The 17,298-nt window shown below is 39.9% G+C and overlaps 1 protein-coding gene across 2 annotated transcripts in view; it reads left to right on the forward strand.

Moving 5' to 3' along the window:
• Positions 1–4,497, forward strand: part of SLC1A2 (solute carrier family 1 (glial high affinity glutamate transporter), member 2) — a 55,343-nt gene extending 50,846 nt beyond the window's left edge. The window contains exons 10-12 of one of the 2 annotated variants that reach the window (XM_014937158.1): positions 310–541; positions 2,935–3,005; positions 3,915–4,497. In XM_014937158.1, the coding sequence (XP_014792644.1) occupies positions 310–541; positions 2,935–2,970 (268 nt within the window). In that variant the 3' untranslated portion in view covers positions 2,971–3,005; positions 3,915–4,497. The remainder of the gene's footprint in view (positions 1–309; positions 542–2,934; positions 3,006–3,914) is intronic. The other variant, XM_014937156.1, reaches the window with a different exon arrangement.
• Positions 4,498–17,298: the final 12,801 nt, after the last annotated feature.

Raw genomic sequence — 17,298 nt, forward strand, 5'->3', positions numbered from 1 at the left:
GCAGGTGCTGGGGAGATGTCAGTCAAGCACAGCTCTGCAGTTCGGTTGTGTCTGTAGCACAAGTTCTTTGCCAAAAATCCATGAGTATGAGCATCTGGCACATGGGAGCTTGCACATCCCTCTCTGTCTGAACAAGTCTGCAGGGAAAGCAAGCTTTTTCAATTTCACTTGAAAGCTCCCATCTTTCTGTTCTAAAGATGCCTTAAACTTTCTGAAATAAATGCAAGAACTGTAATGTGAACAGGGCTGTCATGCCATACTTCTTCTTCCTCTCATGACATTCAGCCTCTTCCTTTGCTTCTTTTGTAGGGACCGGATGAGAACGTCAGTCAATGTAGTGGGAGATTCTTTTGGTGCTGGCATTGTCTACCACCTTTCAAAGGCAGAACTTGACACCATTGACTCCCATCATAAAGGGCACGAAGACATTGAAATGACCAAGACTCAATCAGTCTACGACGACATGAAAAATCATAGGGAAAACAACTCAAACCAATGTGTTTTTGCAGCTCACAACTCAGTCATAGTAGATGAGTGCAAGGTACCTTTCACGTTTATGGATATTGAGACATGTATATAGCACTGCATGCTTTATTTTATCTTATTTTTTAACCTGCATGTATTTTTCAAATTGTTCTGCAAATAACAATGTGACAAAAAGGTCCATGAACCCCAGACATTTTGAATGAGTTTGAGCAGTCCAAAAGATGTTTTTTTGCACTCTTCTTAAAAGTTGTCATTTGAGGGGAAAAAATCATGTACATTGTTTACACATCAAAAGGCAAGATGCAGCGTATTATGGAATATGCCAAGATGCAGAGAATATGGCATCACCTTCTATGGACAGTTACTTAATTTTCTATGGCAACAAAGAACTTAATTGCCAACTCAAATGAAGGATAGCTGCAATTCAGATACAGGTGTTGTCATTTGCTGACTGCTTTCCATGATATGCTGTTCAGAGATGGACATGTTGAATGCACTTTAGCATCAGAATGCTCTTGCACTCATACAGCATGCTTACGCTTTGCTTCTGTCATCGTTCCTGAGTCATTAAGACACAAACATTGTATTCTGTCTCTAATCCTTGCTGTAACTAATGTAGATTATTAATCTAATATCTTGATCAGAGCAAAGTGAGCTTGAGAAACCCCACCAGTTGAATGAGAAAACAGTTGGGAAGGTTAGGGGTTAAAACTTTACTAAGGACCCACCACTAGGACGGGGCTGTTTAAAATCAAGAGTTTTTGAAAAGGAGGAGAGAGTAAAACAAGCTGGAAATTTTCATTTCATAGTCTTTTTTTTTTTTAATTTATTAGTACTCTGATCAGCTCCTGTACACTGTCTTTGACACAGTGAATTCTCCGGTGAGCCTACTTTAGCCATTTAGCCAAACGTCCCTTAGCAGATCACCATATATATTGGAAATATAAGTACTATTATGTCACTTTCACCTGTCTCCAGCCTGGCTGGATATGCTCTTTAGAATATATATTTTTCTAATGCTTACTTCTAGATAATGCCAGGCCAAACCTGTATTTTCAGGGGGAAAATAATACTGAATTCAGGAAAGAAAAAACCTTCACTTATCCTCATTTTTTCCCTGAATCTTTCAAGTTTTTAATAAAATTATTTTTTAAAATGAAAACCAATTTTTTGTTCCAATGTGGCTCCCCCCTTCCTCTTCTAATCTACGTTTTTTCATGAGAAAAATTAAAGAAATTTTTCTTTGAAATTATAAGAGAATACATGCTTATACCGAATGAAAAAAATTGTCATTAATTTTTATTTCTTAAAAAATGAAAGGACACAGAAGACTTAAAAAATTGAAGGAAAAAAGAAACTCCCTGAAAAGAAAAGATTTTTTTCATTAACACACTTTGGTTAAGTTATTTTGGAACTTATAGAAAACTGTTTTTCAGTGAAACAGATAGTGCTAATTTCAGTGTGTTCAAGACGAATTCAGCTGACACATATCAGTCTAAATCAGGTTCATGGAACTGAATACTGATAATTTTATCTCCTTCCAGTCTTTCAGATTTACACAGAGATCCAAGTCAAGCTAGAAAGTAGGAGCCTGAAGATCCAGTACTTGTCACACTTTCTTTTTTCATTCAGTTTCTCTTTCCATTTGCTTCAGTTGAGGCATTAGCTCACCTCAAAAATATGGATTAATGGTGTGGTTTTTATCCTAAGCATACCCTTTAATGAAAATTTTGGGCTAGTGATTGATGAGCTAGAAGTGTTTGTCCTTTTTCATTGTTTTAGGGTTGCTCTGCTTGTGATCTCTTTTTGCACTTTTAAACTCATGAAAGGAGCTGGGGTGTACTGGATTTAGCACAAGACTGAGCAGTCACTTGTCTCATCAGTGTGTCTGCTGCAAGCTGCCAAAAGGATGTGATGTTACAGTCGACTTTGTAAGCTATGAATGTATGCTGATGTTTGTGAAGTATTTGGATCATGTTGAAGTGGTCTGCAGCTCCCAAGTGTAGAGTAGCGAAAGCAAGAGGGTGAAGGATTTGGGACTTCGAAGCAGCCAGCTTTTAAATCTGAAGAGACAGCTGTTCATCCTGTCAAATGCACTGGTGGGTTGAAAAGCTCACTGCAACTCTGGTCTAGTAACATGTCCTTTCTATTTACTTTCTGTCATATATTCCATGTATAATGCTAGCAGTTTATAATTTTGCATGGTCAGTGTGTATTTTCAATAAGTAATTTACCTTTATATGGGGGTAGAGTCGTTGTTATTGCACGATATTTTTGTATTTTTTTATTATCATATTTCACATGGGTCTGTGATTTTCACTTCTAAGCTGTTCATTCCTGCATTTGCATGTTTCACCGTTTCAATTGTCTAAGAAAAACCTTTACTTTGTTTAAAAAAATCGGTGCATTTTGTCATGTTTCCATGTCCTAATGCTTCCATGCATCCAGTTTATCCAGCATGGGGAATTTCAGCTCTGTCTTTAAGTTTACATTTGAAGCTGAGGATGTTAACTTACAAGGTAAGTTAGGAAATAGTGAGCCATCCATTTAGAATTAAGTGAAAGGTTCTCTCACTATTATAAAAACCTAGATTACTTTTGTAAAGTTAAATTCACATTTTACCTTTTAAACTTTTAAAAAGTCATTTGGCTGGAGCTATCTGTCTTGAAGCATGGGTGTATGTATAATGATTTCTGTGATGCAACATGCTGGCCAGCGTTTAGTGTGAGTTGGTAGATCACTGTAGGTCCTCTACCGTAGTTAAAACCTAAAAATTTTAGCACATACCTAACGTATTTTTGCAGACAAAAGTGATGTTTTGCTGCACTTTGTGTGAGACAAACATAGTGTTACTATGAATTTTTGGTCTGACTATAGTCAAAATCTTACACTACATTGTTAGAAATAGTAGTATAATGAACAATACTTTCACAGAATATTTTTTCCTCTGTTTCTTTAAAGGTAGTGTAATTGTAGGCAAGTGTATAGATACACATCTGTCATTATTCTGGCCTTGCATATTTTTCACGTCCTTGCATCAGCGATGCTGCTTTGCAAAGGAATTCCACTTAAAAAAAAAAAAAGACTTTCTACATTAAAAAAAAAAATCTGTTTTTTAAATAATCCAGAGAAATCGAAAGGAGACAGAAAGGAGTAGAATCTGAAATATTTATTAAAAAAAGCCTACAGCAAAGGCTAAGAAAATAGGGAATTTTTTTTTCTACTGCTAATGTTTTCTAGTCAGTATAATAAGTGAACAGGAGTCTTACTATTTGGGAGTGTTGTGAACTCTAAATAAATATATTTTACATATATTAGATGACACAGTGTATGTAATTCCTGTAAATACCATGATCTTCCTTATAAAACTCATGACTTTTTGTCAAAGTGCCTTAGCCTTTAAGTTGGTTCATGATAATTACTTGCAGGTAACACTGGCAACCAATGGCAAATCTGCAGACTTCAGTGTTGTTGAAGAAGAGCCTTGGAAACGTGAAAACTGAGGGAGGAGATTCCTAGCTTCGTCTTTAATAAGCCCTGAAGCTATCTTCTGGCAAAAGATATCATGATTAAAGAAGATTTCTTTTTTTTCTGTTTAACATCTACAGTTTCTGCTTACTTAATTTCTTAGCTGAAACTTAGCAAAGATCTCATCAAGTCATTGTAGTGTTTTTGCCAAGCGATGATCCATAACCATCTGTCTTCTCTGTGTAACAACTCTGTGGATGATGCAGCTGGAGAACACTCCATGCAGTGCAACGTGCTCTCACCCGCCTCCCCTCTCATTCAAGACACAGAGAATGTAAATGCTGCAAAATGGGAAGATCAAAGTGCCAGTACGGTTCACTACAGGGACTCAGGGTTACAAATACAATAGAAATATAATACTACATAAACTTTCAAGTGTTCTGGTGACTCTTGTGGCTTACCTGATCTATTTAGCACTGTATGGCTAAAATATTTTTGGAAAAAGTCCATAAAGATTTCTATTTGTTGTAATAATAACAAGCACTGTATTTTTGTGCCTAGCTGTACTTTAAACTGAGCTTAGATCCATGGGCAAGATTAATGCATAGAAGTCAATAAATTATCCTAGACATTTTGTTACATCAGTACAACTAATATTTACTAACAAGACAAGACCTTAGATTTGTATGTACGTGCGATGTGTTTTTATCAGCTGTCCCAAAGCAGGTGCAGCCTTTAATTTATGATGGGGCTGTGCTGCTTTGTGAGCATGATGCATCATATAATACAAGGCAGTATTACTACAGGCGTGGTAGTTCCTTCATTGAATCTGTGCCTGATGTACAAAATACCACGGGCTTAGTTACACTAGTCTTAATCAAAGTAGGTAGCACCTTACTATTCAGCCTGTCCACTGATGTCAGAGGGCTTCCTGATGTGGATGAGACTACCCAAGTAAGGCACAACTCAGATTGATCACGGATGTCGTGATTGGGTACTGGATAATGACCTATAAACTAATTCTGAATCCATTAGTCTAAGAAATGAAGGTGTTTTGAACGTGATTGTCAGTAGCATTTGGTATGAAGTGAAAGCCATCTTTCAAGTATAATGCCATATTTTAGAGAATGGCTAAATCCTGAATTCATTGCTAAGCCAAATTCCATGTAAGGTTAATAGAATTTGGCCAGGGTTAGGACTGAATGAAGAATAAACCAGAATTTCAGGATTTAGACCACTATGTTGGATGTTCGTATCTCTGTCTTTTGCAGAGTAACAATTCATACAGCTCTCTAATGTCAGAGAAAAGTTTCTTAGAGCACATGGCATCTGAATTAACAAGATGGTGTTTTGTCAATGTAATATAGCTGACTCATCCTGTCAGAAGAAATTACAACCGCAATAATCACCTTGTGAAATGTTTTTAAAGGTGCTTATTAATAGTCAGCAATTTTAAGACACTGGTGAATGCCATTGTACTATTAGCAATGTTCTGTAGCAAAGCTGAGCCACATGGCCTTCAGAGGCCCTACCCACAGAACAAACTGTGCAATTCTGGGGGGAGATCTCAGAGGTTCTGAGAATGAATCAGAATATGAGCATAGGGTGAATTTAAAAATGGGAGAAAATGGAGTTGAAACGTTTATGGACATAGGTCATTTAGTGTCTGTGCTTAGACCTGTCATGGGTTTAAAACGGAATAATGCGTTTAACTGTAGAGTTTGGCCTGTAGAAGCTATTAAAATATAAATATAAGCTGCTTTTGCTTATCTGCATTCATATAAATATCTCCAAAAATGCACACAGGCCTGAGCCAGCCAAGGCTACTTGCATGATTAATGATATGCAAGATAAGTCCATTGTCAGAGTATCCTTCATTTAAGCATTTGTTGTTACCGAAAATTTTTCTTGCCGTTGTATTTTTGTCCTCATTTGCATGCCATGGCTACAATCCTAAGCAAAATGGCCTATATAATTTAACAAATATTGACTCACTGTGAATTCTGTAGGTCTCTACCATGTATTAGAGGTGGAGACCTTTTACAAAGGCCTCCTGAAGAGTCTTAAGGAATTTTTTTGTGAGGAATGGAATTGTTGGATATTCAGAGAAGTGGTAGGCAGGTTGGTTTCTCTTTTCTTCAGTCATTGGTGTTAGCGTACCCAGAGTTATCCTATAGCTAGCTGCTGCTCTTCCCAACTTGCATTCAAAGACACTTTTGGTTATGTACCAGAAATGTGCCTGAGATGGTGTGTGGGTACCCTAAAATGTTGTGCACTCTGAGGATGCTGGTTCACATTAAGTGAAATTATCTGTGACTTGGTTGGGAATTATATCCAAGAATAACAGACAGTGTTTACTCCGGTTTATATCCAGCATTCCCAAGCTGTTTCATAGCACATCTTGCCCATTAATTGATGACTTTCCATTTTTTTCACTGTAGCAGTTTCTGCTACACTGGACAGCCACACCAATTTCTTGTCTTGAAAGTATCTTTAGAAAACTGGTCTATAAACTTCTAGCTGTCATTTGAAACTGTTTAGCAGTTGGAAATAAATAGGAATGCCAGCAACATGTGATTAGGCAGCTCCACAAAATTACATATTGAGAAACACTTAGCATATGTTTATACTTATCCACTTGGGACGTATTGTCCTTTGAAGAGAGGATGGAGACAAGGGGAGGAAGGAATGAGATGCTAGAGAAACCCCACCCACATAAGGATAGGACTGGAATAGCAGACTGTGATTTATAATAGTATTTCTGTAGATACAGTAACTCAGGGATGTTTCAAAAGATAATTATGATGGTGTTTCTGTGGATGTGGGAGAAGGAGAAGTGTTGGTTTTGGTATACTCCTCTGCTTTTAGCCTGAATGAATATTTAATATAGTGTTAGTCCAACGCAGCACTATATTTAACCATCAAAAAGCTTTCAGTTTCTCTGGGAAAATTTAAGTCACTCTTGGCTTGCATTTCTCGATTTGCTCATTCCACATGAGGCTGGGTTGCTACTTAACTAAATAAACAGAAAATAACCCAGGGACTGACCACTTCAGCTAATACAAGGTTCCCGTTTCAGCAGGCAGGGCTGATTACCGGCCAGTCTCTTTTTAGTTGTTGATGCATAATTTGCACCTGGCAAATCTTTTGTATTTGTTCACAGCGCTGGGGTGGCAAAGTTGAAGGAAAAGCACAGTGGAAAGTGATTAGTTTTCTCTGTAGTTCCTAAACAAATTAACATTTCTTTCTACATTCATTTCCTTTGCTTCTCTGTCAGTTCCCCCTGCCCTTGTCAGTGCAACTGTGATAGCCTTGCCCTTTGGGTTACTGGCAGCACGCTGGCGTATGGAAAAATCTGTGCCAGGCAAAGAGTCAGTTAATTGCATGCTAAATTAACTACATGCCTATGCGTTTGCCTTGTGCATTCACTGCTGAAGCTAGGTCGGCATTCTCTTAACATCTGTTCATTGAAATGAAAGCTCACTGTACGTTAAAACTGTAGAAGAGGTGGAGCATTTTGCTACTGAATTTCTGTCTTCTTTGCTTCCCTTAGGAAGCTTCTTTGCTTCCCAAAGGCTACACCAGCATTGTGAGAAGCATGCATGGGACTTATACACAAAGGTGCTTCAAATAGGTAGAAGATAAGCCATTTGAACCATATTATGGGATGTGCTCCTTCCTTTTGAATTGGTGAGAAACTCAGTATGTCTTTGAAAAACTGTCTTTGCTGTCGTAAAACCCGTGCCTGCAATGGTCTGACTACATGAAAGCCCCATTGAGATCTATGGGAGTCACGGGCTTTCAGGAAAGGTCAAGTCTCTTCCTGTCTCTGTTAACTTATAAGACATTTCACAATCCCATCCTAGGGAATACTCTTTGTCTGCTATTTATAGTGATGTTGATTGTCACATCCAAAAGATTTCTGCCAAGATCTTTCTTTTTTGCCTAATTGTTTCTATGCTAAGAGTCCAGCCATGAATTTAAAACTCAGCACAAAAATAAGGATCGCTATCGTTATGGGGTTTTTTCCATTTCTTCCTTGAGACACAGCTGATCTCCCTTTGTTTCTCAAAGCACGTGGAATTCTAAACTTTTTGCCACTTCAAAATGAATGAGTAATATAGATGTCGGATCTGTTTTCCATCACTCCCAGGGTCATTAGTATTCCCTCAGGAGATACTCAGAAGAGCAGACTGTTCATCTGAGAAGCTGCAGCAACAGTGTTTGAACATATTTATTCTGGCAACTGCCTTGATTTTCTTTGCTTCCTTGCCTTTACGTGTGTTGTTGCAACCCTGTTGTAGCAATACAGCAGCAATGGCACAAATCCCCAAAACCATAGGCCTGACCTCTGACATTCACTTCTGTAATCATCTTTAAAAAGGCTCAGAAGAACATTTGTGGAGATGTAAATGTATAACTGTTTCTCATTTCATTAACTTCCATTCATCTATTTTTATTGCTGCATTTGAATTAATTTACAGAAGGATAAATAAGAGCACTTTATAAAAATATACTGTAATATTAATCTGTTATGAGCCAGAAGACTATGCTTGATTTTATTACTGTGACTTCTAAGGCGACAAATAAGGTATTTTTCATATTAGTTATTATGGTGTACAGTATTAGGTGTATAGTCCATTGGGACAATTCGCCTTGGCTGTAATTCACCATATAAGACTATGTAAAGCTCCTATTCCCAGCAGAAAGCACTCTCAGGAAAATGAGTTATTTTCTTTTCTCCAGTCATATTGATGACTTTGAAGGAAAAATACGTACCCAATTTCCTTTGGCTGAATAACAATATATAAAGTGTAGCTTCAAGTACTGGGGGGGGGGGGGGGGACAAAAAAAAAAAAAGCAGCTGTTTGTGTTGGGGGAAGCCTTTTTCTTGAGCTAAATCCTTGCCTTTGCTGGAAACAGCTTTTTCAGTTTCTCCAGCGGCACTGAAATCCCCCCGGAGTCAATAAAACTTCTCTAAGGATCATTTCTGCTACCAGGCTTTGGGTTTGTACCTAAAAGAAGCATTTAGACTGCCTTTGAAGAAGTTTATTTCTCTTAAAATACGAACAAGATTCTATATATAAAATTCTAAGTCCACGCAACTTTTTATAGGTATGGTTCTTGAAAAACAAAAAAAAAAAAGGGGGGGGGGGGGGGGGAAGAAGACAAAAAGGGAATTGCAATACTGAAGCGTCAAGGAAAGCAGTTCAGCTGTAAACGAATTGTTCGGCTTCACCTTATTTTTGAAAGTGTTATGTTCTTGCTCACAATTTACCCGAAACAATGTACTTAATGCATATTCCTTGCAAAGTCATCGGTCTTTCTACCCACATGGACACCAAGGTTCTGTGTCTCTGTGGTCCTCAGACAAAGCACAGACTCCGCAGTCCTGCACGCCTCAGGCAGGACTCCTGGCAATGACCCCAGCAGCAGTGCCTGGGTACACACTGCACAATCAGTGCCTCCCTCATTTTTTCCTCCTGATCATGTTTGATGTTAAATTGAAATCTGCTGCTATGAATGAGTCAAACAGTTGCTGATGTTCAGGTGCTGGTAATTCTTTTATTTCTTATATAAGCAGGCTCTTTGGCACGAGGCTCTGAGGAGCCATTCCTTGCATATGCCCACCATCCCAGAAACATCTTCCCCTGCTCGCAGGCAACCTGCTGACTTCCCACTACTGGGTTTATGCAACTGCGAACAGTTACAACTACGAGTCTTACAGAAACCACAGGCTCCAAACATTGAAAAAACCTAGAGCATATGACTGAGGCACTGAGTAGGTTTTTACTAGTCCAGGATGGAAATAATCACCAGGCTAGTATAGGATTTGGGAAAGCAAGAAGACTTGTGAGTTTCTTCTTCACTTCACCCAAATGTTGCTCCCCTTTCACTTCTAACTACATTCTGCTGCAGAGACAATGCTGATTGATGCAAGTGTCCAGTCCTTCTAGACTGATTTTTCAAATTTCAGGAGTTCTGCAATTGTATTAATGATGCTCTGTGGCGCACACCATTACATGAAGGGAAACTGTCATAGGCAGCGTCACACATCCTGGATTGCCTGGTACCTGTATATTGCTTTCTACATAAATAGTATAGTTTGCAGGGATTTTTGTATCGTTATTTTCTTATTTTTTTTCTACAGTTTTTCAAAGACTGTATGCAAACTGTGTTTACAAATTAATTTTGCAGTAAGTATTGTAGATTATAGGCTTGTGAGTTCTTGCGTACTACAAGTTGTCCTTCCTTTTTAAAGACAATTGCATACACTTCCATCCAACATATCCCGGTCCTTTCTTATATCCCATTTCCTATGAGCTGGCGTGAACCCTAGTTTGTAGAATGCATAAGAAAAAGCTGCGTATGTATTTATATTGTTGACTACTATATGCTCGATACTGATTTAGTTATTAATACAGGTTTTAGGGGTTTGTACATGTTCCCTGGAAACTACAGAGTAGACTGAACTAAATTACCTAGTACCTGTAATTTACAGACACACTAATATTTTCTTATACTTTTTTTCTATATGAACATATAATTTAGGGGGTTAGTCCTTTAAAGGTGATCTGTACCTTAGAACAAAACCAGCTTTCTTATAACATTTAGGATCGATTAAATATTTTTGTGTTATGTTTAGTGATGACTTACAAACAAAGCACAAAATGTAAGAAGCAAATAGGAATTTCAAGATGTCCTTAAATGCTGCAGTTCATTATGGAACCATGTTACAATAATCTGCACAATCTTCTAGATAGACTGTTTTGGGCAATGGTCCCTCATTTTTCCTCATGTTACCTTTGCCAAATCCTGCAGTTCTTTCTTAGGATCTGATCGTGCATAATTGACTGGCTCAGGATACAGCTTACAGAAAACTGGAGGTCTGGGTAGGCAAAATATATGCTATCAGGTACCCAGTCCGTCTTGCTACAATACAGTGAATAGGAGTTCAGCCTGTGGAAAGAGTTCACGATTTGGCCACCTACCTTTGCCTTCTTGAAAAGGGACCAACACAACCACCATGGGACCAATGTAATTGGGTGGCAACCATACAAATATCTCCTGTTTTCTTATGTATTTTGAAGAGAACAACCACTATATTTTTTGACCCAGACAAGTGGGAGTTGTTTCTCTATTATGGTCACCTGTTCATCATTAGGCAAATACCTGTTGGCATTAAGGCTGTGGCTATAATAATTTCTATTTAATTACCAAGGAACTGTTTTTAGAGGAATAAAAATAAATTAATATAAATATTCATAACTATTATATCACAAAAAATCTTTTATGTCCTACTAGCTCTTTGACTGTGATTCAAAACAAAGAAAACATTGAATAGCAAGTAGTGCTGTCCAAGTGTGACTGATACTGGGTATCTCTTCAACTGTTCAGAAATCTGTGGGGCCATGTTATTCTGCTGAGGTTTTGGAGACTAAGTTTCTAGTAGATATACATGTAGGATAAATCCTTGCATTTTAATCTCTTTTTTGTATTTAAATTAGATGTAACAGGTATTATCTTAATAGGAACCACAGGTAGTAACCAATAGCTGTAAAACCTTATTGATACTAGTTTTGACATTTTGTTGAAGCATCATGTCCAGTGCCTCTCTGCACTTAGTGTAGATAATGTAGCTATCAACATGTAATTTCAGTGAAATGGTGTATACAGTATGTGTAGCGGTGATGTAATTTAATTGAATTGGTTTCTGTGTATGGAGCCATAGTAGAAAATTAGACTGTCTTTTAAAATCTTGTTCTACTTTCTGTTTTTCACTTGTGTCTGGATTTGTTTCCTTTTGACCATTCAACTGATTAGGTTCCACAGATTAGTAACTGCGTTATCTCTCTTTTACGGAGTATCCTGTTCTGATAACGTTCAGAATCATGTATGCAGCCAACTTCTTGTAAATATGTTATTTTTAGTTTTCAGCTATCTAACCAGTGTGGTATGTATTAGTACCTGCATGCGTGTAGTTCCCTGGCAGTGAGTGAAAGTGACCCCAGGATAGATTTGCCGCTTTGTGAATGTAGCTGTAATGACATTACGAATTAATGTTCACCTAGAATGATTAGTTTCTGTTTTGTTTTCTTCTTGTCTGCTTGAAATGTTGGAACTCTTTATCGCCAGAAGTTTAGTAAGTCACAATGAATAAAGGGAAATTGACCTAACTGCACGCCCGCTAAATGCCCTGGCTGCTGTTGACTCTTTGTGCACCGTGCATCATTCAGCCGTTAGTCACGGCACAGCACCCCGGGATCCCTCTGAGTCACTTCCAGTTCTGCCTGGGCCACAGGCGCCAGCAAAGCAAGTGCAGTCACAGGGCCGTGGCTGGGCAAGGCTGCCGAGGGCTGCCCCTTCTCTTCAGAGCACCCGAGAAGGCGAAGTAGAAACCTCTGCTTCATCCCCTTGGCGGGAGCAGTCTCTGAGAAAGATGGGTACGCTCACGGGCAGAGGTGTGCTGTTTCTTTCATTGTTAAAAAGGGTATTAACAGAGGAAATCAAATGCAAAACTAAATGCTTCTTGAGCTACTGTGGCGGTTGTACGGGCCTACTATTTACAAAAAGTATGTCTGTTCATAAAACAGACGCATGAACTATAGCGGCAAAAATCTTCTGAAGTCAGGGCTACAGTTCAGCTCTGTGAGAAAATAAGACTTTCTGGGGCAAAACCTGACAGTGGTTCTGAAAGAGCATGGGGCAGCAAGAAGTTGGTTCAATCCTACATACCCTGGGATTATATTTATCTCATAAATATAATCATCCCGTGTAAACTGAAAGAGATCGAAACCAGGCCACAAAGCACAGGGAGTGTCCTGCCTGGTGAGCCCCATCACGATGCTTCAGTATGAATTGCACACTGCAGTACTGTGCACTGCTTGTTCATCATCCCTTGCCCCCTCTTAAAAGTGACTAGCCATGAGGTGGGTTGTTTTGGGATGTTTCATGTAGAAAGAATAAAAAGGAAGATGGATAACGTTGGTCTTTTCCTTACATTTAAAAAGTTCCCCGGGTTTTGAAATGACAGACTGTAAATGATCTATAGCACAGTTTGTTTAAAAACTAGTGAATGCAGATGATAAAATTTCTCCCAACTCTGGGCTCTGTTCTTGTATATTGTAGTGGGAATGCCTCGTAAATTGAGTCTATTTTTGTAGTTTTGGATCCTTTCCTCCTTAAAACGATTGGTAGCCATTTGCTTTTAATGCTTTCTTACAGTGTGACAGATTTTTGTAACTTTCATGTGTAAAACAAGCTAGACATTCTTTCTATACTGGAAGTAGTCGTGAATATAATATTTCACTAAGTGTTGTACCTCTTATGTACATATCATCAATAAATGTTGATTCATAATATTCATGGCTTATATCTGAGAGTTTAAATGTCGGCCTGGGCTCAATATGGGAGTGCTTTGGGTAGGAGCTTAGATAAAGCAGTCGGTTGTGAGAGGCTGCCTGTTCTGAAAGCTGCAGGCAGGGTAGAAGATGGACCTGACTTGGCCAAAGTGTTAGAAACCTCACCCCCCACTGTATCCTCCAAATACTCCAGGGAGCCACTTGCAACTGAGCTCATTTGCCACAAAGGCTGGGCTGCACTAGCTACAGATGTTGGCAATGAGTTCTAGAGAAGTGGGGAAAGATGTCAGAAGAGGAGGAGGGTATGCAACGGTTACAATTGCTTTAGAAACCTACTCCCCTGGCTGCTAAAAAAATCTCTTCCTCGTAACCTTTATAAAAAAATAATAAATAAAGCCTGTAGCTGAATCCCTGGAGCACTTTGTAAAGAAATCAGCTCTGTTTAATACATGAATTAAGAGATGCTCATGGAGTGCCCGGAAAACTGGCAGTTGTTGAGTATGGAAAGAATGCTCCAACGTGTCTGCTCAGAGTAGCACACACTGTGGAAATAGTGTAACTACCCTTGTGTGATCAAGACACACAACCGGAACCCAGGCTGTGAGGTTTAACAGTCTGCACAAACCTAGGCTTATTTCTTGCTAATCTAACCGAGGCCAGCATCCATTCGAGAAGTTTCTGAAGAAAATCCAGGCATGGCAGGAAGTGGCTTTGGTAGCCCCTCAGCTGGCAATCTGCCCTCTGAGCCAGTAACGAACCAAGACCTAATGCCATGCTACGAAGATCTGAGGGCAAAAGATAAATCTGAGGCCCCGGCTGTCTGCTGCCGTTTCTATACCATGTTGCCACTTTCTGCCAGAGGCAGAAACATTCTGATCCGGCCTCATCAACAGCAGTTAATGCATGCTGCTGATGTAAAATCCCTTCCTGAATGTTGTTGTGCTCAATATTTTACGTGGGCTGTGTACATTCAAATTCCTTCCATAAAAGACGGTTATTCTTTTGTTACGCACCATGCTAAAAAGTTTGAAATGGAAGGCTGGGACACTGTGACCTATGTTTGTTGCTTTTTTCAAAGCAACATTTCTGCAAGAATGACCTAAAAAACCCCAACCCATTCAGGAGCCAATTCTGCAATTATATGAAGTTGTCCCTTTTGAAAATACATAGAATCATAGAATCATAGAATCGTCTAGGTTGGAAGAGACCCTTGGGATCATCGAGTCCAACCATCTACCCTTTTTTATAAGAAAAATATTATTTCAAAGACATTGATCTTTGTATTTGGAATGTGTCCCTCTCTACAGGAAAGCACCTGCTATAAGGTGCTATAAAAGGCAGTGAGTCATGAACCACTGACCCATATAAAGAGGTATTTATATCCTTTTTCAGACATGAAAGAAAAAACGAGAGAATATGTTAGGGCTGCTGAAGCTTAAACAGTCTTCTCCTTTGTATTAGGTAGTACATGTAAACAGGACACGGATCTGAAAGAAACAGGTGGCCCCAACTTACAGTGTTTTAGGACGAAAACGTTAAAAATGACACTCAGTTGGGCTAGCAAGAGTCGATTGCAGCAAGTACTTACACTGCAAGAATGTACAAACACGGGAGCAGGGTTCGGTGCGGCGGCAGCTCCTGTGCGTGGTGCGGAGCCCCGTGCTGGTGCACAAAGCTGGGGCAGGGGCTGTCTGCACGTCCCGCGGGGGCAGCCAGCAACGTACTCACCCTGCGCCACGGCAGGTGCAGGAAGGAAACTAGATTGCATGCGAGATCAGGCCTTGCGGTTGCGGTGGCGTTAGCACGGCAGGCAGGTTCTGCAGCAGTAAGCAAAACTGTCTGTGCAGATGGATAAACTGCAAAGCTGATGGCTGCCCACCAAAACTCTGGAGGAATGAAGCCTCACACTGTTTACGGTGCTTCCGTAGTACAAGGACGACTATTTAGAAAATCATAGAATCATCCAGGTTGGAAAAGACCCTTGGGATCCTCCAGTCCAACCATCAGTCCCACTCTACAAAGTTCTCCCCTACACCATATCCCCCAACCCCACATCTAAATGACTCTTAAACACATCCAGGGATGGTGACTCAGCCCCCTCCCTGGGCAGCCTATTCCAGTCTCTGACCACTCTTTCTGTGAAGAATTGTTCCCTAATGGCCCGTCTAGACCTACCCTGTTGCAGCTTGAAGCCGTTCCCTCTCGTTCTGTCACTAATTACCTGTGAGAAGAGACCAGCACCAACCTCTCTACAATGTCCTTTCAAGTAGCTGTAGAGAGTGATGAGGTCACCCCTCAGCCTCCTCTTCCTCAAACTAAACAGTCCCCCTAAGCAAAAGCAAAAACAAAAGCACCCTAAGGTCTGTCTTTCACAGCGTTGTGCTATTCATTGTCACTCGTGACTGAGCTAAAAATACGTTTGCCTATTCCGCAGTCATTTGTAAGACTGATATACCTCCATTTGGCTGTTTTCTTACTGGTGTGCCCTACGGTGCTCCATTGATCACTCTCCCATCATCCATGGACACCACTTGAGAAATGCTGCTGTGGAGATGTGCAAGTGAGAAAAGACAGCTGACCCCCAACTCCGTGAAGGGGAAAGAGGAGGGACCGGGCTAGGAAATTTCACCTAGGCTACCAGTATTGCCTGAATTGCTAGGATCAAGTAAATTTTGTTTGCTTACTTTTTAGAAATAATTTTTGAAGACACTAGTCCATGTGAATGAAGATTGCTCTAGAAGAAGCTCCCTGAGGAAGACCTGTACCTTTGCTGTTAATCAGCAGCAGGCTGGCCTTCTGAGCTTTGAACCTGGTTTCTCCTATTTTTGACTGGCATGCAACTGACAGGCGGGCTTTATATCTGTCCTCTGCACAGGAAGGGAAGTAACCCTTCTTGAGCAAAGGGTAAGTTTGGTTTTTAAGTCACCAGCTAACCAAACAAGCATCCTTACCTAAAGTTCATTTCAGACTTTCTCTTGATGAATGAAAGAAACATTAACTCGAAAATGAACCACAAAAGAACTGCAGGGAAGTTCCTGATAACTATAAACTTCTCTGTGCTGGTGAATCTAATGACCCACTGCTGCAAACCAACACATGCTTAATTTAATGGATGATTGTAAAACAGTTTTACAGTAAAACAAATCCCGTGTACTTGCACACTGGGATACAAAAGCAGCATTTAGACATATGTTGCCAGTGCTTGAACAAAGCCAGAAAGTCCAGTCACTTTTTCAAGAGATTTGCTGTGAGGCGTCTATCAATGATGGTCGAAGTCCAGAGGACTTGCAGGAAGACTTTTCTCTCCCTTGCTGTGCTGTTGTCAGCTGAGATCACTGTGTCTTGGACGCTGGGCTCAGTGATGACGGGGCTCATCTTAGAAAAGCTCATCCTGCAGGCTCGAGCTGAAAGCTGCTCCAAACAGCTCTCTGAGCAACAGTGGATCATTTGTAGATCAAAAAAGTCCAGTCACTTTTTCAAGAGATTTGCTGTGAGGCGTCTATCAATGATGGTCGAAGTCCAGAGGACTTGCAGGAAGACTTTTCTCTCCCTTGCTGTGCTGTTGTCAGCTGAGATCACTGTGTCTTGGACGCTGGGCTCAGTGATGACGGGGCTCATCTTAGAAAAGCTCATCCTGCAGGCTCGAGCTGAAAGCTGCTCCAAACAGCTCTCTGAGCTGGTTACCGTAAGGGTGCTGCTAGCAATCTGCAGCAGCAGCCCTCAACCAGATGCTTCTTACTAAAAAAGGCAGGCTGATAAAAAGTGGTGAATATAAAATCAGACTTAACATCCTATCACGAGGCAAAATACACCCAGTTCATTACTGTTTGTTCTGTGTAAAATGAAAGCATGGAATCTTAATTCCTGGGAGGAAAATTTGGTCACTGTAAATGATCCAAGCTTCTTTTCTTTTTTTTTTTTTTTTTTTTTTTTTTTGGGTTAAGCCAGGGAAAAAAAAAAAAAAGCCATTTTAGAATGGGGG

Source organism: Calidris pugnax, unplaced genomic scaffold (genome assembly GCF_001431845.1).
Source record: "Calidris pugnax isolate Ruff unplaced genomic scaffold, ASM143184v1 scaffold3, whole genome shotgun sequence".
Lineage (NCBI taxonomy): Eukaryota > Metazoa > Chordata > Aves > Charadriiformes > Scolopacidae > Calidris > Calidris pugnax.